This window comes from Microcaecilia unicolor, chromosome 7 (genome assembly GCF_901765095.1).
Source record: "Microcaecilia unicolor chromosome 7, aMicUni1.1, whole genome shotgun sequence".
NCBI lineage: Eukaryota > Metazoa > Chordata > Amphibia > Gymnophiona > Siphonopidae > Microcaecilia > Microcaecilia unicolor.
The window spans coordinates 12,786,407-12,813,838 of NC_044037.1; the positions used below are offsets into that span (position 1 = coordinate 12,786,407).

Sequence of the window (27,432 nt, forward strand, 5' to 3'; positions counted from 1 at the left end):
TAGATAGTTTTTGTTCACTCAAAGTTTCCTCTACAGTCGTGGCTGGTAGAGGAACCTTTAGCATATATGTGGAAAACCTTGGAATATTTAACTTATCCCTGTGGGCATCAATGGTTTAAAGCCTTGAAGACTAGTTTGAGTTGAGGCTCTTCGATAACATGTTTTCGACCCTGGTATGTACTGTTACTGTCACAGCTTAGGGGTTGGAAGGGGGTCTTTGAGCACTGGGGGGAGTAAGGGGAGTTATGCCTTAATCCCTCCAGTGGTTATTTGGTCATTTAGGGCACCTTTTGGTCACTTACTCATGACTGGTCACTTAGTCATGACAGGTCTAGCCAAAAAGTCTTAATTTTGGCTCTAAACATTTTAATTTTGTTCCATTATTGCAGAAAAATGTCATTCTTTCGGTGCCACTCATGTCCCACCCAAAACACACACCCCTTGAAATTCAAACGAACTGTGGAGCAAAATGTCTAAGGCTGGGGTGTCAAAAATTGCAACTTGGATGTTTATGAGAGAAAACCATCCTTCTGCTAATTTATGACTTTTTTTTGTTTTTTAAAAATAAGCGACCATAGGCTTTTTTAGCCATCTTCACACTGGTAATCCTGGTAATACTTAATAATACTTAATTCTTTCTTTAAATAGCTTGCTAGTTCTGAGTCTTCGCCAAAGAAATTTGGCATGCCATGTCTGTGTCTTTAAAAGCCCTAAACCTTGGTGATATCAAGCTTCCACATGTAAATTCTGAAATACCATGTTACCTACAGTATGTAACTACACACGTATCTGTCATTTTGGAAATCTACACATGTGAATTAACTATAAAGACTGAAATATTTATTGTGTTTCAATTTGGAGGGGGAAATAAACAACAGGGGATGAAGGATTAATCCCTTCCATACCCCAACGACATTTCGTCCTTTATATTGTAAGCTCTTCTGAGCAGGGACCGTCCTTAGTTATTAATTTGTACAGCGCTGCGTAACCCTAGTAGCGCTCTAGAAATGTTAAGTAGTAGTAGTAGCAGTATAAAGGGGCAGCTGAAATGAGCTTTTATAAAACTTATATGCGTCAGGGAGCAGCTGACAATCTTGATGTTGTTATATTAGGACATACACATACAATACCCTTTCTGAAATGGGGAATAGGTGCTACCTTGTTACCGCCAGGTTAGCATGGGAGACCTTACCACCATATCAATGGGTGGGAGTAAGGGCTCCCCCCCCCCCCCCCGAAATGAACATGCGGTGCTTCACTTACCACATGGCTATTTCTTTTCTTCAGAAAAAGACAGCCTTTTACCTGCTGCTGCAAATGGGGCCTCCGCACATGTCAAGAACACGTGCTGACGCTAGCGCAGGCCCCCTTTTACTGCAGCTTAGTAAAAGGACCCCTCTATGAAGTACCGGCATTCTAAAATTTGTTTTTACGTGTATATGTGAGATATACATGTAATGCGGCTGTTTACATGTGTAAATTGTGAGTAGGGCTTCTAAGATAAGGGCTTAAAATCTGATGTAGCAGGAGTGGGGCTTGAATTATTAATTGATCAGGGACATGGCCACAAATTGATGAACATGAGCTATTCAGCTCAACTTAAATTGTCGTATTTGCCCTGTCTAGATACTAAGATTTATAGAGTTGAACTGGAGTGAAGCTGACTGAATATCTTGGTATATTTAGGTCAGATATTCACAGATATGAACTTCAGCTTGAACTGGGCCAGGAAGGATTTTTCTCCTCACTAGATCAGACAAAACTACTAGCAGAATGTGAGCTGATTAGCTACCAGCTCACGTTTCAGATTATCAAAATGAAAACAAGTGAGAGAAGCAGAATGAAACCATTTGACTGACAAACATGATTTGAGACTCTTCAAGCAATGGTTTTAACTTCTGATAAACATTTATCTTTGGTTTCAGGATGAGTATCATATATGGGTTTAGCACCTGTTGCAAGTCTTCGCAGCAAGTTCATTGAGGCTGCCATTTTTTTCTCCTGGCACTTATGAACTTCCTGTGTACTTGGTGCATCACTTCCTGTCTGTTTGATGCCGTCCGTTTTATGTGACAAATAATGAACCAGCTACACGAGAAGTTCAGAAGAACCATAAAGGAAAAGATGGTGACTACTATGAGCTCCCCACAAAGATGTTCTTAGAGCAAGGACTCAAAAACTGTAACCTTATTCTCTAGGGAAACGAGCAAATGTGTCTTACATTTTCTATCGCACACAGAAAAGAGAGCTCCATATATAGTGCAGCAGCTCGAAGAACAGGAGGTGAACAGTAGCAGCACACTCCACCTGGAATGTTTAGTGGATGGGATGCCCATTCCCACTATCACCTGGCTAAAAAATGGATATGAAATCAAACCAGCCTCAGGTATGTTCCAGGATACGCAGTCGTTTCAGTGGTTAAAAAGGGAAAGTAATGAAACCTGGCTGTGAGGGAGTGAATATGAACCCCTGTCTTCTTTAAGAGCAGGGAAACCTAGACAGCAGGGCAGGGTCCCAACCAGGAAGTATAAACTTTATGGGGTTAGGGAAACTCAGAAAGATAGAGGGAAGAAGCAGCCTCCAGGAAAGATCCCTGGACTGCTAAGTAGAGGTTTGCAGTAAAACTTTGTCAGAGACTGCTCAGGAACACTGTGCACTCCTTCATTGTTCTGTTGGGGAAATAGACCTGCTTTTGATATTTAACCCTGAGCTCATTTAGGTTTAAACTTGAGTTGACAGCCTGCAAAAGAAAACAAGTTTATTTTATGTTTTGAACCTAACTACTACGGCCAGAAAACTTTCACTTCGTGTCATTTCAGGGAATGCTGTTTTACTTGTTTTTGTTGGCCTTTTGCCTTCATGGGAGCACTCCTTTGAAAGAGTGCACACTATTTTCAAAGAGAGCACAGTTTTCAGAAACAGTGTGCTCTCTTTTCCTGACAGTGTGTGTATACAAGTGCAGTGGATTGAAGGATGCACGCTCTTTTGAAAGAATACACTCTCTTTACACATAATACATCCTCTTTCAAAACTGTCACACTATTGTCTGCAAAAAAAACCTTGAAATGTGTTTCTTCTGTTCACTTTTGTTTGTGAATGACGTGGGATAGGTTATGGATATTTCCCATGTCATCCATTGCAAATGACAGTCCACCTCTACTATCTACATGAATAAAAGATCTTTGCTGTCTTTAAACTGTGGTCTAGGCTCAGAGCAACATAGGCATAGAGCCAGATTCTATATATGGCACCTAAAAAACTCCGTGCGGTAAAGAGTTCCGCTTAAGCGTATTCTATAATCGGCACCTAGATTTAGGTGTGATATATACAATATGCTTAGGCAGAAATCCTAGCGCCTAACACTACATGCATCCATTTAGACCAACGAAAATGTGGCCTAAATCCCTGCACGAAGATTTATGCACACATGTAAATTTTGGAATGCCCACACAATGCCCATTTCCCCACCGTTAGCCATGCCCCTTTTGAACTGTGCGCATTAGAAATTAGGTGCAGTTCATTACAGAATACGCTTAGCGAGTAGTGCATGTAAATTCTAATTATTGCCAATTAGTGCTCATTATTGCTTGTTAAGTGCTGTTATCAATGCTGATTAGCTTGTTAAGCCAATTAAGTTACTCGCATTGTTATAGAATACGCCTAGATTTCAGCGTGGATCTCTAGGCGCTCTGTATAGAATCTAGGGATTAATGAGAAGATGTAATTAGTAGGTGTCTATATTCATCTTGGCTCCAATGAAACAGTCATTAATATCCCAACTAGACAAGTTGTGTCTAGGAAATCCTTGGACCATATATTCAAGGTGGCCCATACATTTAGCCTGTTAGTATGGTATTATTTATTTATTAGGATTTATTTACTACCTTTTTGAAGGAATTCACTTAAGGCGGCGTACAGTAAGAATAGATCAAACATGAGCAATAGGCAATTACAGCAGTAAAAATATTCAAATAATACAAAGTATGGCATAGTGGACTACTTACAATCTCAACACAATATGTAATCAAACTTTATAATTGATAGTGAAGGGTAAAGCAAAGATGGAACATATAGATAGGTAAGAGAGTAAGAAGAAGAGTTAGAAAGTAAGGCAACTAATTTAAAGAAAGTTGCACATGAGATCAGAGAGATGATTAAATATTATCTCAGCCTCGCTGCCCTGCCGCTCCCTACCCACTGCCGCAGCAAATACCTTGGCTGGCGGGGGTCCCCTACCCCTGCCAGCTGAAGCCTTGTCCAGCACCGGTCTTCGGCACCACCGCATTGCCTGTCCTACTCTGTCTTCCCTTCATGTCTGGCACACTCCTAGAGGAAATTTGGGGGGGGCCAAGGCCCCGGTGGACCCACGTAGCTACGCCACTGCTTGGGGGGGGGGCGATCATTTCTGATGATCTTAAGGTGGCCAAACAGGTAGAAAGGGTGAAGGCCAAAGCCAGAAGGATGCTTGGGTGCATAGGAAAAGGAATGGTCAGCAGGAAAATGGAGGTGATGATGCCTCTGTATAAGACTCTGGTGAGACTTCACTCACCTTCAAAAAGATATAAACAGGATGGAGTCAGTCCATAGGGTGGCTACTAAAATGGTCAGTGGTTTTCATCATAAAGCGTATAGAGACAGACTCATATACCTCAGTATGTATACTTTGCAAAAAAGATGAGAAAGAGGAGATATGATTGAGACATTTAAATATCTCCAAGCATTAAATGCACAGGAGGCAGGTCTCTTTCAACTGAAAGGGCATAAGATGAAGTTAAAAGGGGATAGACACAGAAGTAATCTAAGGAAGTGGAGGAGTGGCCTAGTGTTTAGGGTGGTGGACTTTGGTCCTGGGGAACTGAGGAACTGAGTTCGATTCCCACTTCAGGCACAGGCAGCTCCTTGTGACTCTGGGCAAGTCACTTAACCCTCCATTGCCCCATGTAAGCCGCATTGAGCCTGCCATGAGTGGGAAAGCACGGGGTACAAATGTAACAAAAAGAAAATAGATACTATTGGAGATTCTACATGGAATGTTGCTACTATTGGAGATTCTACATGGAATGTTGCTATTCCACCAGCAACATTCCATGTAGAAGGCTGCGCAGGCTTCTGTTTCTGTGAGTCTGACGTCCTGCACGTACGTGCAGGACGTCAGACTCACAGAAGCAGAAGCCTGCGCGGCCACATTGGTGATCTGGAATGTTGCTAGTGGAATAGCAACATTCCATGTAGAATCTCAAATAGTAGCAACAGTGGAGGAGTGGCCTAGTGGTTAGGGTGGTGGATTTGGTCCTGAGGAACTGAGTTTGATTCCCGCTTCAGGCACAGGCAGCTCCTTGTGACTCTGGGCAAGTCACTTAACCCTCCATTGCCCCATGTAAGCCGCATTGAGCCTGCCATGAGTGGGAAAGCACGGGGTACAAATGTAACAAAAAAAACAATTGAGTGTAGCAGGTACTATTGGAGATTCTACATGGAATGTTGCTATTCCACTAGCAACAATCCATGTAGAAGGCTGCGCAGGCTTCTGTTTCTGTGAGTCTGACGTCCTGCACGTCCTGCACGACTAAACTAGTCGGATAGATGATTGCGCCCTTGAATACTGCTGAGGACATAGAACAGAGGGCCAGAAACTGCTTGTGACTCCAGGTGTGACCCTGAGCAAGTTACACTGCTCTATGCTTGAGTCTACTCTGCTGTAACTTGGGAACACAAATATTATGCCATACCCTATGCAGATACCGAGAATGGGCAAAAATCTGTCTCTCTGAGGTGACTGATCATACAGGGACAATCCTATGAAGGGTGTCAAAAGTTAGGCGCCAAGACGCAGAACTTTAAGTGCTAATTCTAGAACAGCATGCGGGGGCCCAGATCCCATTATAGAAATCTACCAAAAGTAACTAACATTTAGGCCTTATTTATTTATGGATTTATTTTATTGCATTTGTATCCCACATTTTCCCACCTATTTGCAGGCTCAATGTGGCTTACATAGTTTTGTTATGACATTGTCATTCCAGGATATCAGATACAGTTAGTATTGTGTAAAGATTAAATAGGGAAGAGAGAGGGAAGAAGGGATTGATTAGGGTAGTTATAGAAGGTGGGCTTTCATAACTGAGTAGGTTGGTGGGGTGGTTTAATGCCACGTCATTAGCATCTACATGTAGCTCTGGGTTCAGTCATGGTTGCCTATGAAGTACAATCTTCAGCTCAGAATAAACCCAAGCTTTCTATTCTGTATCACTGATTACTAGTTACTGAGACATCTGATCAACTTCGAGGTTTGAATAAGAGAATGAAGTTGTTAAAGTATATAGATTTTTGTCGGGTATGTCATGTGCTACATTGATGTGCTGAAATTGACATTTCTTCTATAGGAATTTCTCTGTTGGTCAACAACAGCCTAATCATAGAACGGGTGAAAAAGGATGACGAAGGCGTGTATGAATGTAAGGCCGCTAACGAGATGGGGGAAGTGAGAACAGCAGCGTTCATTACAATACAAGGTGAGGCATCTCCCCCCCACACACACATACACACATGACCCGCTGAGCGAAATGCTACCAAAAATGGGGTATGTGACTTCTTTATAACACAAGATAGAAGATATCAACTGCATAATCCTGCAAAATTTCAGCCCCAGATATGGACTAATTACATCTCTGAAAAATGAGAAATGTTTATCAATAAAAAGTAAGATTTTTGGAAAAATACATTTGAAAAATAGCAAACTTAAAGCATCTGTATCTCTGTGTAACCCAGGTCTCCCCGGTTCTAGCTCCGGACCCAGGCACATAAACATACACCGCTCATTCAGGCCACTCTCACTCCACTCAGGCCTGCAATCAGTCGAGCTGGGAGTGGGTATATGGTCCGGAATAGCGATCCGGGAGGTTTGGCAGACACTTGTCCGTTTAGGGATCCACCCACTCTGCGGTCCAGGAACTACGCTGCACTCCAGCGGCTTAAACAATAACTCAACTTTTATTGAACTTTCTGCAACAGGCAGGTGACAAATTTAATTTATTTCCAACCAATCATTTAATTAGCTTCTAAATAAGTTAAATCCAGACTTCTGTTGCCCTCGGGGGGGGGGGGGGGGGACACCTTTACCACTGTCCTTCCGGGGTTTATTTACAAGGCTATGTACATATCAACAAACACCACTATCCATGCCTATCCTGGAAGCCAGGTGTACCTCAAGGGCTATATTTCTCTTTTCCCTAATCTCTCCACCTCCACCAGGCACAGACCCGTCTGGCTGTCCTCCTTCCGTGGATGCACCTTGTAGGGCTACACCCCAGCCATGAGCAGGCACCTGACTGCCCTGAACCCCGCTTGTGGGCAGGACTCCTCAATCCCTCCGAAGCTCTGGCTCCTTCTCCACTTTACTGTGCAATCCAGGACCCCCTTTCTCCTCATTGGTCACTTGGTAGGGGTTTGCAGGTGATCTTTAGACCTCTAGGCAACCAAGGAGAACCCTGTGCTTACACAGGCAAAAACTTGTATTCCCTCAAACTCCTCCCAGAATTGTCACTCACCCAACGTATGCACTATCTTTCTGCATCTTATTCCCTAATCACTCCCACGGGGCTGGGGCTTCCTCCCACCCAGGGCCCCCAGTCATTCCCCTCAGTGACTCGCTACCAGGGACTCACTCTCATTAGTAATCCCAATTTAACAGGGGATTACATCTGTAATCCATAGGAAGTTACCGATCAGTGGCATAACCCCCCCCCCCCCCCCCAGGTGCAGCACGACACCCCCCCCCCCCCCCGGAGTGCATTCTTACCTGCTGGGAGCTGCGTCGGTTCCGCTGGTTCCCTGCTCTCTCTGCCCTTGAACAGGAAGTAACCTGTTCCGGGGCAGAGGGAGCAGGGAACCAGCAGAGCCGACACCCCCCCAGCGGCATGCACCCAGGGCGGACTGCCCCTCCCGCCCCCCCCTTCCTATGCCACTGTTACCAATAACATTTTGACCATGTTTTGTATAGACTGTGATCAAATATCTTACCAAATTTCATCCCAAATTTATCCATCCAAACCTTTATAGCCTTTATCTCTCTTATTTTTAACCCCGCTTTTGGTACCTTTTTTGCTCAGCTGCAGACACAATTGCCAGATGTCCATAGAAATCCAGATTGTGTATGTGAGAACTTGCAAGCCAGAAAGGGAAAGATTCATTACAAATGTGATGGATTATAGTCAACTAGTAAAAGAGGCCCGTTTCTGGACCAAATGAAATGGGCGTTAGCAAGGTTTTCCTCCCCAACACCCCCCCCCCTCTCCCTCCCTCCCTAAGTACCTACCGACCCCTTGGTCGTTCAGACGCCATTGCTCCGCCATCGACGTCATCACGTTTGACTCGAGGGCGGGGCCCGGCGACTTGGCGATTTTGGTGGCTTCACTACCACGAACCCTTCGAACCTGTGTTGAAGGAAGTGATGTCAGTGGCTTGGCTTCACTGACGTCAGTGTCTTCAGAACGTTGAGGGTGAGTTTTATTATATAGGATGATCCCTTTCCTGTGTCCTTGCTGCTTCCCTTTGTACCGGTGCATAGACGCACAGACACATCTATATAGCTAGAGATATATAGCCATACGTATGATGCAAATGTTTTTGTAATTTATTGAAGCCTGCTGGATATTGGGGTATTTTTATCATATCTCCCTTTCCATCTTCACATTTCTGAACATCAAACTGTGACCTGGTAAACTTAAAAGTTATTCTGGCCAATTGTATTATTGCTTTCATTAGCATTAGGTACTTATATTACATTTCAACTGTTGATGATCTACAAGTTTTTGCAGCAGAGTGGGTGAGGCGTCAGATTTAATTGAAGATATATAGATAAAATATCATTGTTGTGCTGTGAGCTGTTTTTGTCTGATGATTGTTTTATGATTTTGTATGTTTTGTTTTACCTCCACCTAGGTATAGACAGGTTACAAATGTACCAAACAAAGTAAATGTAGGATTTTAAAATCTGCCTGAGCAGGTAATGGCATCAGAAATCACGTTCTGAGCGTGAAGGTTCTCCTTTAAGCTATAATCAGATTTATAAAGGGTTTCGCCCATTTTTATGACTGTGGGAAAGAAAATCCATATAAAATCTTACCCATGGAATATAATGAATTCCTAATGCTCCGTTTCATTAGTAAAGCATTCCTAGCAAAGTAAATCAGTAAATTCTGACATCTATAGCCTCAAGCCACCCTCGACATGCTGTATACTTTGGCTGCAGTCACCACAACCTAAGCAGTCCTTGAGAATAACCACACTGAGAAACTGGGTAATATTGAGCTTTTCTCCCCCTGGAACACATACCTCTCGTGTGTTATAAAGCAGATGGTAGATTGGTTGATGGTTCAGGTTTTGGGGTTTTGTTTTGTTTTTAAGTTTTCAGTAGAGTACTTTAGAAATCTTTTTTTTTTTTTCTGTGCTCACTTCACAGCCTCTGAGGAAAAAGCAAATATTGAAGTCATTATCCTTGTCTGCACGGGACTAGCAGCGACACTCTTCTGGCTGCTTCTCACCTTGTTCATCCGAAAACTGAAAAAAGTAAGTTATTCAGCGGCTTCTATGCTATGGAGAGGCTGCATACCATGGCAAAAATAAACAAGCAGTGTTCCGACTGTGAGCAATTCAGCAGGGAACGTCTAACCGCTGCGGAACATCTCATCCTCGGCATTGCTGCCAATGAGTTACTAATTCACCCTCTACCCACAAGCAAAAATAATGCAGTCGAGGTCTGAAGCCTGCAGTTTTCCTGAAGTGAGAACACGCGAACATGTGCAGATATTCATTCTTTTTCTCTTAGACCCAGCAGTTTCCTCCTCTATTCTTCCAGCCACAGTTCAGCCTTCATTTGCAAGTCTCCAGACTTTTTTGGCCCCTCAAACACACTGAGTTTGTTTATGGACTAGCAGTCCGTAGTTGGGGCAGGTGCCAGGGCTTCTTCCAGATCCTTGTATAATTATGGAACCTTAAGTTACTCATAAGCCCCTGGATTCTATAAATGGCACCCAAATTTACGGAGATCCACACACAAATAAATTAGTTAGGGGTCCTTTTACAAAAGTGTGCTAGTGTTCTTAATGTGTCCATTAAATATGAATGCGCTAAATGCTAGAGACATCCATATATTCCTATGGGAGTCTCTAATGTTCACCATGCGCTAAAAACATTGGCGCACCTTTGTAAAATGACCCCTTAATGTGCCATTAACAATCATTTGTTGATGTTAATTGGCTCTAATTTGGATTTGTGCACAGATCTGACTGCATATGATTCTGTAAAGATTTGCACTCAAATCCTGTTGCGTGCAACCCAGAAGGGGGCTTGGCTATGAGACGGGCATGGCCATGTTCTGTAGATCTTCCCTTACCTAATCTTCAAACATTAAGCACTGTACCTGTTATCATGAAATGACTATGTCATAGCCACACTCTGTAAGCCACATTGAGCCTGCAAATAGGTGGGAAAATGTGGGATACAAATGCAATAAACAAATCTTCCAAAGAATTACACTCGGTGTTATAGAATTTGGGGTCTGTGTGCCTAAGGTGCTCACCAGGATTTACACCAGGTTTCTGTTGGTGTAAATCCTTGTGTCCAGTGTTGGGTGCCAGAATAAGTGCTCAGCCCCCGTTGTATAATTGCACTGAGTGTGAATTTTTCCTGGTGCCTAATCCTTGATGCCATTTACTGAATCCAGCCTATGGTATCAGTGTTGAACAATTACTACAACTCCCTCCCCTTCCCTGAGGTCTGTGAATGCTGCCTCCGTTGCACCCCCAGCCCTGGCCAACCCAGGCAGCAGAAGGGAAAGGGACCAGAATTTGATATACCACCGCTCTGTAGTTACAATCAAATAGTTTACAAATTATATACAGGTACTTTATTTTGTACCTGGAGCAATGGAGGGTTAAGTGACTTGCCCGGAGTCACGAGGAGCTGCAGTGGGAATTGAACCCAGTTCCCAAGGATCAAAGTCAGCTGCACTAACCACTAGGCTACTCCTCAACTCATTCCACCATTAAGAGCCAACCGCATCAGTGATGTCACAATGGCTTGATTGCCCAATACTTGGCTCACTTCTGATCTTGTGATGTCATAAGGGAAAGGGGACTTGATATACTGCCTTTCTGAGGTTTTTTTTTCCAACTACATTCAAAGTGGTACTTATTTGTACCTGGGGCAATGGAGGGTTAAGTGACTTGCCCAGAGTCACGAGGAGCTGCAGTAGGAATTGAACCCAGTTCCCAAGGATCAAAGTCTGCTGCACTAACCACTAGGCTACACCAGACAGGGATCAAACTGAGAGCTTTCACAAGGCAATGTGGGGCACTGCCCATAGATATTCATTGTGTGACACGTTTCTCTGATTTGAGAAGGATATTTGGACTGACTCGGGGGACATTGGGCTCTGTCACCCTCTGCAACATTATTTGTAGGATTAATTCCTAGGCGTGTGCCTTGCACAGGTCTCTGCACCCTGATGGCACTGTGCCAATAAAAGATAATTAGGAGGCTTTGCAGACGTTGTGCAGATTTCAAGGTCTGCAGCATCTAGATGTTTTCACACCTGTATCTGTAGGAGGCATTTCAGGCTTTTCAGCTTTTACTGAAATAATGATGGATGGAGAGTGAAAATATTTCAGACGTCATTAAGTGAATATTATCTCTGTTTTCAGTTATACTGATAAATGCTTCTTTACTCTGGGTTACGATCTATTTATAGAGCAAGATGGAAAACTGCCAGAAGAAATTCCTCCCTGCATGACTTGTAGGTTCGTTTTATTTGCTGTCCACAGTTTCCTCTTGCATCCTATCCCAGGGCTCCTAGCTTGATCAGAACTGGCTACACCACCATAAACATTCATGTGCAGCCCCCTGCAGTTTTCTTTCCTATTTTTATCACTCCACCTAGCCAAATCATTATCAGTCCTCAACCACTGGCCACAGACCTGTTTCTCAGTAGAGCCTGGCACCAATGCAACCTGGGTGAGTCAACAGCTATCGCTGTTCTGTTCTGGATTGGAATCCTTCTCTTGTGGGACTATGAACCCTGCCTCTGCAGTATCCGAAGCCCCTGGTCGATATTGTGTATCTGGAATTTCAAAAGGCATTTGACAAAGTATCTCATGAAAGACTCCAGAGGAAATTGGAAAGTCACGGGATAGGAGGTAGTGTTCTATTGTGGATTAAAAACTGGTTAAAACATAAAAAACAGAGAGTAGGGTTAAATTGTCAGTATTCTCAATGGAGAAGGGTAGATAGTGGGGTCCCCCAGGGGGCTGTATTGGGACCGCTGCTTTTTAACATATTTATAAATGATCTACATATGGGAATTACTAGTGAGGTAATAACTAGTGAAGTAATCTGTCTCGTTCCCCAGAAGGGATCCCCAGATGCTTAGCCGGTGGTGGGAGGCAGGGCTGGTGGTTGGGAGGTGGGGATAGTGCTGGGCAGACTTATACGGTCTGTGCCAGAGCTGGTGGTGGGAGGCAGGGCTGGTGGTTGGGAGGTGGGGATAGTGCTGGGCAGACTTATATGATCTGTGCCAGAGCCGGTGGTGGGAGGCGGGGCGGGTGGTTGGGGGGTGGGGATAGTGCTGGGCAGACTTATACGGTCTGTGTCCTGAAAAAGACAGGTTCAAATCAAGGAAGGTATACACAAAAAATGGCACATGTGAGTTTATCTTGTTGGGCAGACTGGATGGACCGTGCAGGTCTTTTTCTGCTGTCATCTACTATGTTACTATGTAATTAAATTTGCCGATGAAACAAAGTTATTCAAAGTTGTTAAATCGCAAGAGGATTGTGAAAAACTGCAAGACAACCTTACAAGTCTGGGCATCCAAATGGCAGATGATGTTTAATGTGAGCAAGTGCAAAGTGATGCATGTGGGAAAGTGGAACCCGAACTATAGCTACGTGATGCAAAATTCCACGTTAAGAGTCACTGACCAGGAAAAGGATCTATGAGTCATCATTGACGATACTTTGAAACCCTTTGCTCAGTGTGCTGCAGCAGCAAAGAAAGCAAATAGAACGTTAGGTATTATTAGGAAAGGAATGGAAAATAAAAATGAGGATGTTATAATGCCTTTGTATCGCTCCATGGTGCAACCGCATCTTGAATACTGTGTGCAATTCTGGTCACCGCATCTCAAAAAAGATACAGTGGAATTAGAAAAGGTACAAAGAAGGGCGATGAAAATGATAAAGGGGATGGGACGACTTCCCTATGAGGAAAGGTTGAAATGGCTTGGGCTCTTCAGCTTGGAGAAAAGATGGCTGAGGGAAGATATGATAGAGGTATATAAAATATTGAGTGGAGTGGAACGGTTAGACGTGAATCACTTGTTTACTCTTTCCAAAAGTACTAGGACTAGGGGGCACGCAATTAAGCTATAAAGTAGTAAATTTAAAATGAATCGGAGAAAATATTCCTTCACTCAATGTGTAATTAAACTCTGGAATTCGTTGCCAGAGAATATGATAAAAGCAGTTAGCTTAGCAGGGTTTAAAAAAGGTTTGGATGGCATTCTAAAAGAAAAGTCTATAAGCCATTATTAAAATGGACTTGGGGAAAATCCACCGCTTATTTCTAGGATAAGCAGCATAAAATGTATTGTACTGTTGTGGGATCTTGCCAGGTACTTGTGACCTGGTTTGGCCACTGTTGGAAACAGGATGCTGGGCTTGATGGACCTTTGGTCTGTCCCAGTATGGCAACACTTATGTACTTATGTAATATGAGGTCCAAACATATCTTGACCTCCCTCCCACCTGGTCCCCTCACATGGACATCTCAACCAGTCAGTCACTTTCCCATTCCCACATTCATTCTTCTTAACTCCTAGTCAGTTTTCTTAGACAGTGTTTTCATTAACACTTGGCAGCTTCCAATTCTTCTGTTATCCAGGTCTTCTGCCTCCTTCAGCTCTGTCGACTCTCAATGGCCAGTTATGTCACATGACATCACGCTCCTGCCTCGTTCATCTCTCCTTTTCCCCCACCTCATACATGTTTATGTACAGCGCTGTGTACACCTGGTATTGCTATTGAATTGATAAGTAGTAGTAGTAATGGTAGTTGTATGGTGTCGGACAGCCCTGGGGCCTCTGGCCTCCTCTGGCGCTTGTTAGTCCATCTGCTTTCTCTTCTCTTTTCTTCCTTCTTTCCTTTATTTCTGGTAGCCCAAGCATACCAGCTTTCCTGAGATCTCTTCTACCGAATGGGCTCTCTTAATTTCCCCTTTACCATAAATTGAAGCCCAAGGGGGAATATCCGCTTATATCAGATGTTTACTTTTCACAGAAAACCCGACTACGTCTTTCATCTCCCTTTGGTGTTCCAGGTCCCATTCAGAAATCACAGTCTGTGACTCTCACTTTTAACAGTGCTCTTTATTGGCCATACAACTCCTGCTCTCACTTTTCAGCTGAATGCCTTGTACCACTGGCCATTAGATCCAGTGCAGAGTCTTGTAGCATAGTAGATGATTGGAGTGATCCATCTGATCTTCCCAGTAATGTGGTTATTAGGATGTAACTGCCTAGTGGTTAGAGCCAGTCTTGCAATCCAGAGGTGGCCGGTTCAAATCCCACTGCTACTCCTTGTGATCTTGGGCAAGTCACTTAACCCTCCGTTGCCTCAGGTACAAACTTAGATTGTGAGCCCTCCAGGGACAGGGAAATACCCAGTGTACCTGAATGTACCTCACCTTGAGCTACTACTGAAAAAGGTGTGAGCAAAATCTAAATAAAGATTCTAGAATTCTAAAGAATAACAAGATTCCATGCAGAATTTTCAAAGTGTAGCAACATTCCATGTAGAACCCCAAAGAGTAACAAGATTCTTTGGGGTGGAGGAGTGGCCTAGTGGTTAGAGCACCAGTCTTGCAATCCACAGGTGGCCAGTTCAAATCCCACTGCTACTCATTGTGATCTTGGCCAAGTCACTTAACCCTCCATTGCCTCAGGTACAAACTTAGATTGTGAGCCCTCCTGGGACAGAGAAATACCTGAATGTAACTCACCTCAAGCTACTACTAAAAAAGGTGTGAGCAAAATCTAAATAAATAAAGCTACACCTCATTTCTTTGTATAGGGTTGTAACTGGTGCTCCATGCAGGTTACCCATTCTTACCTCTTCTGTGTCTAAACTGTGGTAGTCTAGTACTAAAGTATGGAATGACCTTTAGCTGGACAACACACCATGCCACCTGCCTCTGCGTGCCAGGTGCCTTGGCAGTGGGACCCCTTGATTCCAGCAAATATATAGAAAACAGACTTGAGAGAGGTTTCTGCTGTGTTTCTTATCATCACATTGCATTTTATTTCAGAACTATGATACAACAGCTCAGCTTTACCTCGCTGGCCTGTCCCCCTCTGAATCCGTACAGCTTGCTGTGTTCTCTGTAATTAAATCATAGGCAGTCCCAAGAGGCCCCATCTTTAACATGGCAAAACTGAGTAAGTTTCCCTCAAGGCAATGGATTGAAAAGCAGATTTTGGAGAGGATTAGTCGGAGACAAATGAAACAGAACAGAGCCTTAAATACATGCTGCACAAACCATATTTGTTCCTTGTCGCCTTTTCCTAACTGAGCAGATAAAAGGCCTGGCACAAATTAGGATGCCTTGGTGGGCTGTCATGTGATACGAATACCCTACATATTGCCAAAAATGTGTATCTCACATTTTGTTTTGATCTGAAGGAGGGAGCATAACTTCCAAAAGCTAACTAAGAAATCTTCCACATTAGTTCAATAAAAAGGGATTGCTTTATGGAAAGGGGATTGTAGGTTTTTTTTTTGGGGGGGGGGGGGGGCAGTTGCCCTTATGGGTGAGAGGAAGAATATTGTACTACCCTCATATTTTCTTCCTCATGGTCTTTTAGTTCTAATAGCTTTCAAACTTTTCTGCTTAACGAGTGCTATGTCCATTATTCCTTCCCCCCCCCCCCCCCCACCCTCGCCAGCACCTCTAGCTCTCCATTTGCTCACTTCTTAGTACACAGGTGTTTATGAAATCAAGGACTTACAACACTACCTGGGTTTGTATTATGCATTTAGCAATTCATTTTTCCAAAACAAGTTCCAAATTCAGGTACCGTAATTATTTCCCTGCCTCAGAGGGTTTACAATCTCAGTTGCTAGCCGAGGCAGTAGAAGGTAAAGTGACTTAATTACATGCCCAAGCTCACACGGAACATCGGGGGTGAGACGATATTTGAACCCTAGTTCATAGCCTGCTGCTCTGTCCAGGAGACCATCTCTCTCTCTCAACACCAATCTACCACACACCTGTCCTCTAGCCTCCCAGAGTGTATAGCTCCTGCAGTCTCCAAGGGTCCTCCTGTCTACTGCTGACAGTCTGAGCTCTCTGGAGGGATTCCCTTGTCTGATTTGTGTTACTCATTCTGTGCATGCTGCTATCAACTCCACGTTCAGTTTGTACAGTGGTGTGCAGACTCAGTGCTATATAAGGAAGACATCAATAAGAACAATTGTAAATAAACCCAACTTAGAAGCACCCAAAATATATCCCTATCTCCCATTCCACTAATGAAAAGCAAACCATTGTTGTGCCATCAGTATGTTTAGCCCTCTTTGCTCCCAGAGAGCTTAGGGTGGGGAGGGGGGGGGGGTCATCTGATTTGCATGACATCACATGCTGAAAGTGGGGATAGGGAAGGAGAATCCAGGTCTACAAGTCCACTATTCCTATGCTACCCTGACAGCATTAGAACTTGTTTCATTGCTCAGATATGAATGACCAGCTTCATTTGGATTCATCCCGTTCTGTGTGTACAGGAATCAAATCCTATGTGTGACCTTGGGAGATGGAAGATAAGCCAGTAGAAGGCAGAATGCCTAAAGAGCATTCACCAAGGTTTCCCCTGTTCCATGTCCTGTATCACCAGTTGAGGGTCATTGAATGTAGAGGCTAGAATCTGGGCTTAACGCATGGTACTGCAGGATTTTACCGCACACTAAGCCAACATTTAATGCAATATATTTTAACATTTTAAAAATATTTTATTGCAGATTGTGAGCTAATGTCATTAGCATGTGGCGCCTGTATGGAGTAAAAGTGGGAACACTTACCACCTCCAATTTAAGAGGTGCCAAGTGCTCCCATGTTATTTTTTTTTTTTTTATTTGTTACATTTGTATCCCACATTTTCCCACCTATTTGCAGGCTCAATGTGGCTTACATAATGTCGGAGTGACAGTCACCACTTCTGGATCTGAAAAGTACAGAGTGGTATAACATCAACATTATAAGGTGATATTGTAGTAATGTTCATGGTTGAAAGAATGATTTACATTATGCCGTAATGGCGGTCGTCACCCTTTCCGGATCTGAGCATTGTTATTCCTGGATGATAACATAAATTACAAGGTGGTGTTGCATTAAAGTTCACAGATGATAAAGTGAAGTAAAAGATAATTAGACAGTTAAAATATAGAAAGTTCGTTTAGGGTATGTACAAAAGGCGGTGGTGCATAGCGCGTTACAAATGTCCGAATAGGTGAAGTAGTCCAGTGTTGTTAACTCTGCATCATCCAATTAGCATATGCTAATCATAAAGCACTGGCTGAATTATGCAGAAATCATAATGCGCTGCCTGAATTATGCAGGAATCATAATGCGCTGCCTGAATTACGCAGGAATGCCCACTTTCTACTCTTGACATGCTCCCTCTGAAAACTATTTTTTAAAAATCATTACTGCGCATGTTAGCGCACACAAACAGGCAAAATAGCCCAAAACACTGCAGTAGCCTGTCAGCTAACTGCATGTTACGGGCTTAACACCCTTTAGTAAAAGGGCCCCATAGTTATCTGCATTGCACTGAACCATGCTGTCACTGCCCTGTTCCATTCACTCAGTGGCTCAAAGACTACACTGACTCTGACCAGGGCAAAGTAACTGAGGAGGGCACAGCACTGATGCGTTGACTTGAACCCTGAGAGACAGATTCGCAACACTTCCATTATTTCTCGCTATATCACCCTTCACTAGTAACATACAGAGTAACATAGTAAATGACGGCAGATAAAGACCTGTACGGTCCATCCAGTCTGCCCAACAAGATAAACTCATTTTAGGGAAAGGGAAAGGGAAATGGGACTTGATATACCGCCTTTCTGAGGTTTTTGCAACTACATTCAAAGCGGTTTACATATATTCAGATACTTATTTTGTACCAGGGGCAACTGAGGGTTAAGTGACTTGCCCAGAGTCACAAGGAGCTGCAGTGGGAATCGAACTCAGTTCCCCAGGATCAAAGTCCACTGCACTAACCACTAGGCTACTCCTCCACCCGGAATGTGATACTTTTTACCCGAGTTTGATTTGTCCTTGCCATTCTCAGGGCACAGACCGTAGAAGTCTGCCCAGTACTGTTCTTGTACTAAGTTCTGAAGCTAACATCAAAGCCCCTTAAAATTTACACTCCAGCCCATCCATATCTATTCAGTCACGATCAGCACGTAGACCATAGAAGTCTGCCGAGCTCCCGTTTTGTTTCCCAATTACCGGTGTCGCCACCCAATCTCCGGTAAGATTCCACGGAACCATTCCTTCTAAACAGGATTCCTTTGTGTTTATCCCACTCATGTTTGAATTCCATTACCGTTTTCATCTCCACCACCTCCCACGGGAGGGCATTCCACATATTCACCACCCTCTCCGTGAAAAAATACTTCCTGACATTAGTCCTGAGTCTGCCCCCCTTCAACCTCAATTCATGTCCTCTAGTTCTACCGCCTTCCCGTCTCCAGAAAAGGTTCATTTGCGGATTAATACCTTTCAAATATTTGAACGTCTGTATCATATCACCCCTGTTTCTCCTTTCCTCCACGGTATACATGTTCAGGTCAGCAAGTCTCTCCTCGTACATTTGCAATGGAAATCCCATACCATTTTTGTAGCTTTTCTTTGCACCGCTTCAAGTCTTTTTACATCTTTAGCAAGATACGGCCTCCAAAACTGAACACAATACTCCAAGTGGGGCCTCACCAACGACTTGTAGAGGGCCATCAACACCTCCTTTCTTCTGCTGGTTATGCCCCTCTCTACGCAGCCTAGCATCCTTTTGGCCACGGCCGTCGCCTTGTCACATTGTTTCTTCACCTTCAGATCCTCCGACACCCCAAGGTCTCTCTCTTGAGTCGAGCTTACTAATCTCTCCCCTCCTATCCAGTATCTCTCTTTTGGGTTTCCGCACCCCCAAGTGCATCACTCTACACTTCTTGGCATTAAATTTTAACTTGACATTCAAAATACAAACCTATGTTATTGAAAAACCTTACCTCTTACTACAATTCAAAGCTAAATAACTAAATAGCTGAATAAAGATTGAATTTTCTATGAATTGAACAATTAAAAAAATAATTAAAGTGAACAGTGCTCAAAACTGGGTGCGTGAATAAAGCTGATGAGCAGCTGAATCACCACCACTATAAGCATCATTGCACCATCAACCCTCCCTACCTGCCTTAATGCTGTTATTTTAGATGACAATGTAAACAGCAAAATTTGTACTTAACTTCAAATGACTAAGTGCGGAGCTGGTGGAACGCTCTGTACAGCTGTGTGTTGACCCAGTTCTTTAAAGTGCCTCTTTTTTATTTTTCATTTACTATGTGATAAAGTGCCCATTCCTTAAAACCATGGACACATGTAGTCACATGTTTCACCCTTAGGCGTCCTCAGGAGAACGAAATATAGTCCAACGACCACCGGTTGGATACAGAGAGAAGTCCCCGTGTACAAAGCGTTCCACCAGCTCCACACTTAGTCATTTGACGTTAAGTACAAATTTTGCTGTTTACATTGTCATCTATAATAACAGCATTAAGGCAGGTAGGGAGGGTTGACAGTGGTGGTGATTCAGCTGCTCGTCAGCTTTATTCACGCACCCAGTTCTGAGCACTGTTCACTTTAATTATTTTTTTAATTGTTCAATTCATAGAAAATTCTATCTTTATTCAGCTATTTAGTTATTTAGCTTTGAATTGTAGTAAGAGGTAAGGTTTTTCAATAACATAGGTTTCTATTTTGAATGTCATTTTAGATACACCTGTAGAAACCTTAAATTATATATCCCCAGTTTAATCAGTTTAATTAAATTTTAACTGCCAGACCCTCAACCATTCTTCTAACGTTTGGAGATCCCTTCTCATCGTTTCTACTCCCTCCAGAGTATCCACTCTATGGGCTATTTTTGTGTCATCCGCAAAAAGGCACACCTTTCCTTCCAACCCTTCAGCAATATCTCCCACAAATATATTAAACAGAATAGGCCCCAGCACCGACCCCTGAGGAACTCCACTGCTCACCTTCCTTTCCTCAGAGTGGATTCCATTTACCACCACCCTCTGCCACCTGTCGGTCAACCAGTTTCTTATCCAGTTCACTACTTTCGGTCCTAAGTTCAACCCTTTCAGCATATTCATGACCAGCAGGAAAAAGGAGGTGATAGTGCCGTTGTATAAGTCTCTGGTGAGGCCTCATTTGGAGTACTGTGTGCAGTTCTGGAAACCGCACCTACGGAAAGATATAAACAGGATGGTCGGTCCAGAAGGCGGCTACGAAATTAGTACGCAGTCTTGAATGCAAAAATTATAGGGACAGGCTTATGAACCTCAACATGTATACGCTGGAAGAGAGGAGGGAGAGAGGAGACATGATAGAAACGTTTAAATATATCAAGGGCATTTATGTACAGCAAGAGAGCCTTTTTCAAATGAAGGAGAGCTCTGGAATGGGGGGGTGAATGACAAAGTTAAGAGGGAATAGGTTTAGGAGTAACCTAAGGAAGTATTATTTCACAGAAAGGGTGGTGGAGGTGGTGGAGTCGAGGACTGTTCCAGAATTTTAAAAGGAATGGGATAAGCATGTGGGATCGCTTAGGAACAGGAAGAATTAGGGGTTACAGAGGATGGGCAGACTGGATGGGTCATATGGCCTTTATCTGCCGTCATGTTTCTATGGGGGACCGTATCAAAGGCTTTGCTGAAGTCCAAGTAGATTACATCTAGTGCACGTCCCTCATCCAGTTCTTTGGTCACCCGGTCAAAAAAGTCAATACGATTCGTTTGGCAGGATTTTCCTTTGGTAAAGCCATGTTGCCTGGGGTCCTGTAACCCATCGGTTTCTAGAAAGTTAACTCTCCTTTCTTTCAGCAGCGACTCCATTATTTTTCCTACCACCGACGTGAGACTAACCGGTCTGTAGTTTCTCCCTTCTTCCGTCTCCACTTTTGTGAAGAAAGAGGTCCTGCCAGGACCTCTCTGAGCTCCTTCAGTATCCTGGGATGTATCCCATCCGCCCCCATAGAGCATCAGTGAGATTATAGCAAGAGTCATTATAACACTTTTCATACATGGGAGGAAAATCCAAGAAACCCCCCCCCCCACACACACACACACACAGTTTTGGAGTATTTTGAAGTACCAGGAAGCAATTGCAGCCTATAAAATTCAGACAGGTACCAGCGAAGGTCCGCAAGGCCAGAGGCCCATTCTTCACATAGTCCTTTTGTCCTTTCAGCCTAGTGCTACAGATATAAAAACAAGCTACCTGTCAATCATCATGGATCCAGATGAGATACCTCTGGATGAGCAATGCGAGCGGCTTCCTTATGACAGCAGTAAGTGGGAGTTTCCCCGGGACAGGCTTCGACTGGGTAAGTGGCATGTAAACATTCCAGCATGTGAAAGATCAGGCCGGGTGAGGGGAAGGAGAAATGCCAGGGCTGTGGAAAGGGCTGCCATAGTGACACGTTGTAACAAGTCTGACTTACACATGCTGCTGGATGGCACACTGCTCATGAGCAGATACCATTAGCTGTCAGAATGGGCAAGAACATGCAGCACTGGATGAACCTGAGAGTCTGCAGAGAGAGATGAAATCTCAGTTACTAGCTGTCTCTGTGCAGTGTCCTTGGTTTATAGATGGGTGTGCAAGCTTCTATGCATCTCTATAAAGGCAATTCTTTAACAAGTCACTTATATTCACACGCCAACTGTGCACCTCACTGTACAGAACATTGACATTTGGTAGTATTCTGTAAATAGGCACTCAAATGCCATGCCACGGATTGGTAAGGGGGAGTTCACACAGGCAGAGCATGGACTAGCCATTGGCGGGGCAGACATTTAGGCGGGCAACTTACAGAATACTGTAAATTACACCCACCCAATGCCTGCACTCAGATCACGTCAATCATTTCATAAATTTATATCCATCTGCAATATTATAGGAGCCCTAGATGTATAATTATTTCTCTGCCTGATTTAATGTCTATGTGCACAGTGTGTATGTAGATAAACAATGGGGCAATATTCAAAGGAGTTTAACCGGGCAGGAGAGGCTCCTCCAGGTTAAACCCATCTGAGCTGGCTGGCCACCAAGATTCAGTGGCACTTAACAGAGTAGTGCCAGGCCACTGAATATCTCTGCTAACTAGCTGGTCAGGGGCAGTCCTGGGGTGGAGTGTGGGGACAGCCACAACTTAGTTAGCAGCGATATATGCATAAAGATAGGACAGCAAAAATGTCTGAATACTGGCCAGTGCCAGAAGCTTTGCATGCCCTGACATTGAATATCCAGGCTTACAAGCCGCTTAGCACCACGGGCTGAATATCTGGCCCTATGGGGCAAATTTCTGCAAGATGTAGCCAGCTAATCAAGGTACACCTTATATATCTTTCTTCAGTTCTGTGTTTCTTTCTGTGTTCATCCTAAGCTATGAACGTACAGCTTCTCACTGTGTACTTAAGGTTTTCTTGCACTGTGTGTATTTACAAGTGGGTAGGACATATATTCCTTCTGTAACATACCTGTAGATATCATCAGGATCTAGAGATTTAGTTTACAAGCCCTGAGCACTGGATCATGTTCTTACTGATTTGCCTATAAATCAGGACAGAGAGGGAACAGGGCTTTGGCAATTACTATAGCACGGCTTATCCTGCATAGACTGCTAAGTGACCCAGTTTTAAAAGCCCAAACTGCATAAAAACAGAAATACCAATGGCATTTATTAAAAGCTTTGGAAGAAACAAGAAGACATAGTAGACATCCTGACAGGACGGAGCATGCATGCTGTGCTCAAGCCTTCTGCATGTTTTAACTCTTATCTATCAACCCTCTCCAACTTATTCTTGACTTTTGCCCCTAGGTAAGACCCTGGGTCATGGTGCTTTTGGGAAGGTGGTGGAAGCATCTGCTTTTGGCATTGATAAATGTTCGACTTGTAAAACAGTTGCAGTAAAGATGCTCAAAGGTATGTTTCTGCATGTGCGACTTTCTTTAAATATTCCTTATTTTCTAACTTCTCTTAACTCTCTTGCCTATCTATATGTTCCATCTTTGCTTACACCCTACGCTGTCTATTAAAATGTTTTATTATGTATTATGTTGACATTGTAAGTAGTATATACTATGACATACTTTGTACTATTTTTACTGCTGTAATTATCTATTGCTTATGTGTGATTTGTTTTTACTGTACACCGCCTTGAGTGAAATTCCTTCAACAAGGTGGTAAATAGATCTTAATAAATAAACACATAAATAAGGAGTGCGGTGATAAAACTCTGTTCTGTCTTCACGGTACTTCTGGGTTGACCATGGTGCTGAATGTTAATGTGTGCTAAAATATGTACGTTCCTCTTATGGGAGACAGTTAGGTAGCAAACTGGAGCAGTGCTGGAGATGGTAAGTGGCAGAATGGTGGGTGAGCATCATCCCTCTGAGAAGAAATGCACAGTGGCTAAGTTATCCAGTTCTAGGAGGGAGAATTTAGGCCAGTCCTGGATTTCTAAATAACCCCATCCTGGTGCACTGAGAGATCTGCAGCACTGATTTCAATAGGTAGAATAATCAATAACTAATACCACACTGCTTTGGGATATGATCTAAAAAGCTCCCTGCTAGAACTGTGTAGCTTGGCGGTTCTGGAGATACAATGGCCATCACCCTAGTATCTACAACGTCACAGCTGTTTAAGTAGGTAGGTTGAAACAAGACATACATTTTTTTCTGGTCCCCCTTTCTCCTTACTACCTATGTTGACAATTTTTGAGTAATCCAGTAAAAGGTAACAGGTGTACCCTGGCATACTGGTGTGTCTCCAGAAGGGTTCAGACGTGCTACATTAAATATCTCCCCTGCCCAATGCACGGATCCAAAGCAGCACATGAGCTCTGCTCTCAGCACCTCACAGCAGCAAGAGGCATTAGAAGTCACTCTTAAATGTGTATGTGCAGGAGCTCCTTTCTGCGCACATATGTAATCTCTCTCCTTCCTAGATACAGCATGAGCCTGGAGTATGGCTGGGCCATTCTTTGTGCAACGGTCACATTGCACATAGGTCCTTCTCCTCTTCCTCACCCTGAGCCACCTCATTTAAGTCCTTCCAGCCTCTGGTAAGGATTTCAGTGTTTCCCTAGCATCTCTTTCAGCCATATCAGGCCTCTCCCTTGTTCAAGGCAAACCATAAAAATAGACACGCTTGTTAAGCTAATTAAGTTACACATGGCGTTACAGAATATGCTTGGATTTTGGCACAGAACGCTGGCCACGCTATAGAGAATCCGGGGTCATATGGCTAACTTAGCAGAGCTCTGGGCTAAAGAGGTTGGCAGGGATTGGGAGGATGGAGAATTTGTGCACCTGTAATAATATCTATGTATGAGAGGCATCTCTAAGAGAGATACAATACAGGTTAATCCATAGGACGTTCTTAACCAGAAACAAGGGGGTCAAATTAAAGTTATGGAAAGATGACATGTTAAATGCAAGCACAAAACAAGGACCCAAATATGGAATTGTGATCCATAGCTATTCAGACTATTGAGCTAGTGACACTGATAGATACTGAATGGAGTTCAGTCTATTGTATTAGGAGATGAGGGAGTCACTGGAGAGAAGGGGGCTGGGGTGTCAGCAGCTAAATGTAAATTTATCCATGTGGCGGTACTTCTAGTCAAGTGAGTCATTTTAAAATTCTGGCTAGAAGTTAGTGAGCCACCCTCGACTTAATTGGTTCCAAATGATGCAGGAAATGTCCATGTTTGAACTGCAAAACTTATAAACATTGTAGTAAACCAGAGAGGCTGCTACATAAACAATTGTGGTACAGAAATTCCAGATCACCTACGACACTCCCTTCAGTTGGAAGTTAGGGAGGAGAGGAACTGCGGGTGGGGTTCTTGGGAGACTGGGAGTGGGTGTATAGATGGCATGCAAGGAGAGCGCATGGGGCTGGGGATTAAAAGGAGATGATGGGGAGGTTATGTCAGATATTATGGTGCATGGTGCATTGTTGAAAGGTTTTGTACTGTGTTCAGCTTTCTATTTATACATTCTTAAGTGTGATGTACAATGTGGTGGCTTTCAGATGATCACATGTGTATCTGGAAGACTTTCTGTTCATGCTGTAATAAAAGTTTTAAAAAGACAGCAAGAAAGTGATGGGTATAAATCTTTGGATAAGCTCCTATCATGGGAATTTTAATAAAGCTCGGTCCATAGCAGGCTGTTCATTAATGTTACATAACATAAGAACTTAAGAGTAGCCATACTGGGTCAGACCAATGGTCCATCTAGCCCAGTTTCCAACAGTGGCCAAGCCAGGTCACAAGTACCTGGCCGAAACTCAATCGTGGCAATATTCCATGCTATAAATCCCAGGGCAAGCAGTTGCTTCCCTATTTCTGTCTCAATAGCAGACTATTGACTTTTCCTCCAGGAACTTATCAAAACCTTTTTTAAACCCAGACACGCTAACCGTTGTTACCGCATCCTCTGGCAAAGAGTTCCAGAACTTAAACTATTCGTTGAGTGAAAACAATATTTCCTCCTATTTGTTGTAAAAGTATTTTCATGCAACTTCCTTGGGTGTCCCCTAGTCTTTATACTTTTGGAACAAGTAAAAAATCAAATTACTTCTTCTCGTTCTACACCACTCATCCGTCTCTTTTCCAAGCTGAAGAGCCCTAACCTCATTCACTTAACATTAATGCACAGCCTGTTGTGGACTAATGCTTAAATGCAAAGAGAACAGCCTAGCTCAGTCTGTATTCACAGGGGGCATGGGAGCCACCGATTTATCTTGTCTGTTTACAGGAAGGAAGATCTAGATAGAGTACTTGGGAGAGGCCTAAGTGTTTTCCCTGCACTCCCTCTTGCAGCTCCAAAATAAACAGGATTTTCTTTTTGTTAGAAACTATTCCGCTATGCTCTTGGTATATCAGATACTCACATAAAATAAATTGTGTAACAGTTGCTTTATCTTCTTCATCTCAAATAGAGTGTGCAACCACCAACGAATGCAAGGCATTAATGTCAGAATTGAAAATCCTTATCCACATCGGTCACCATCTGAATGTGGTCAACTTGCTGGGAGCCTGCACCAAGCCGGGAGGTAAGGAGCCTCACCTGAGAACAGTCAAGGCAGAAAGCAAGGATCCAGTTCTCAGGGTGTCCACCAGTTCATCCACTTTGTCATCGCATTAGCAACGTGGCAACTTATTGGAACAGATGTGGTCAGTCTGTTGCCAACCTTGCTGCAAATCATGCTATTGGTGGTCCTTTCTCTGTCTCATCCTGCTTTTTCTTGTGAAATAATGTACAGCCACCAGATGCTTTAAGGACAGCAGAAACAGATAGCTTTCTCTTTTAGGCCATTGGAGCCGACTCTGTGGGTGCTGTGGGTGCTTGAGCACCCCCAATATTGAGAAAATTCCTTGCATGTGTCCAGGGAGGGGTAATTTCCATTGGGCTTAGCACCCCCAATAATTTTGAAAAGTTGGCTCCTATGTTTTAGGTATGTTTGGCTCAAGCAGTTGCCTGTTGGATAGGGTCCATCCGTTTATCCATCTGCCCATGGGCGTGGTTTTGGGGCAGCAAGGGGGGGCAGTGCCCTCCCAAACAAACTGCCTTTAGTTGAACTTGAAGCCCCCCCAAAAAACAGCTTGCTGCAGTGCCGCTCTATTTTCCTCTCCCTCAATTCTTCCACCCCACAACATGTGGTATCGCTATCCACCACCCCTCCACAGCCCTATCTGCAGTCCTCCAATCTTCCAGCCGCCGGCAGCTTCAGCAATGAAAACTCACTGCCTTCAGCCTGCCCCGGAAGCCATTCTCGGTACAAAACGTCTGTTGGTTCCTGTGTAGACAGGAAGCTGTACAGAGAAGAGCTTCCGGGGCAGGCTGGAGGTGGTGAGTTTTCATTGCTGAGATACAATGCCAATGCAGCGGCTGAAAGATTAGAAGACTGCAGGCGGGGTGAGGGGTGTGGAGAGCCATTCCGGACCTCACGGAGGTGGAAGGAGAAAGATGCCACACCTGCAGGTAGGGTAAAAAAAAATGTCACATCATGTGGGGGGGGGG

At 43.6% G+C, this 27,432-nt stretch overlaps 1 protein-coding gene across 3 annotated transcripts in view; it reads left to right on the forward strand.

The window, feature by feature from the left end:
* LOC115474923 (vascular endothelial growth factor receptor kdr-like) overlaps positions 1-27,432 on the forward strand; it is a 344,006-nt gene that overhangs the window by 264,998 nt on the left and 51,576 nt on the right. For all 3 annotated transcript variants that reach the window (XM_030210630.1, XM_030210628.1, XM_030210631.1), the window contains exons 14-19: positions 2,240-2,386; positions 6,384-6,512; positions 9,461-9,567; positions 21,583-21,718; positions 23,216-23,320; positions 26,351-26,464. In XM_030210630.1, coding sequence (XP_030066490.1) covers positions 2,240-2,386; positions 6,384-6,512; positions 9,461-9,567; positions 21,583-21,718; positions 23,216-23,320; positions 26,351-26,464 — 738 coding nt within the window. The remainder of the gene's footprint in view (positions 1-2,239; positions 2,387-6,383; positions 6,513-9,460; positions 9,568-21,582; positions 21,719-23,215; positions 23,321-26,350; positions 26,465-27,432) is intronic.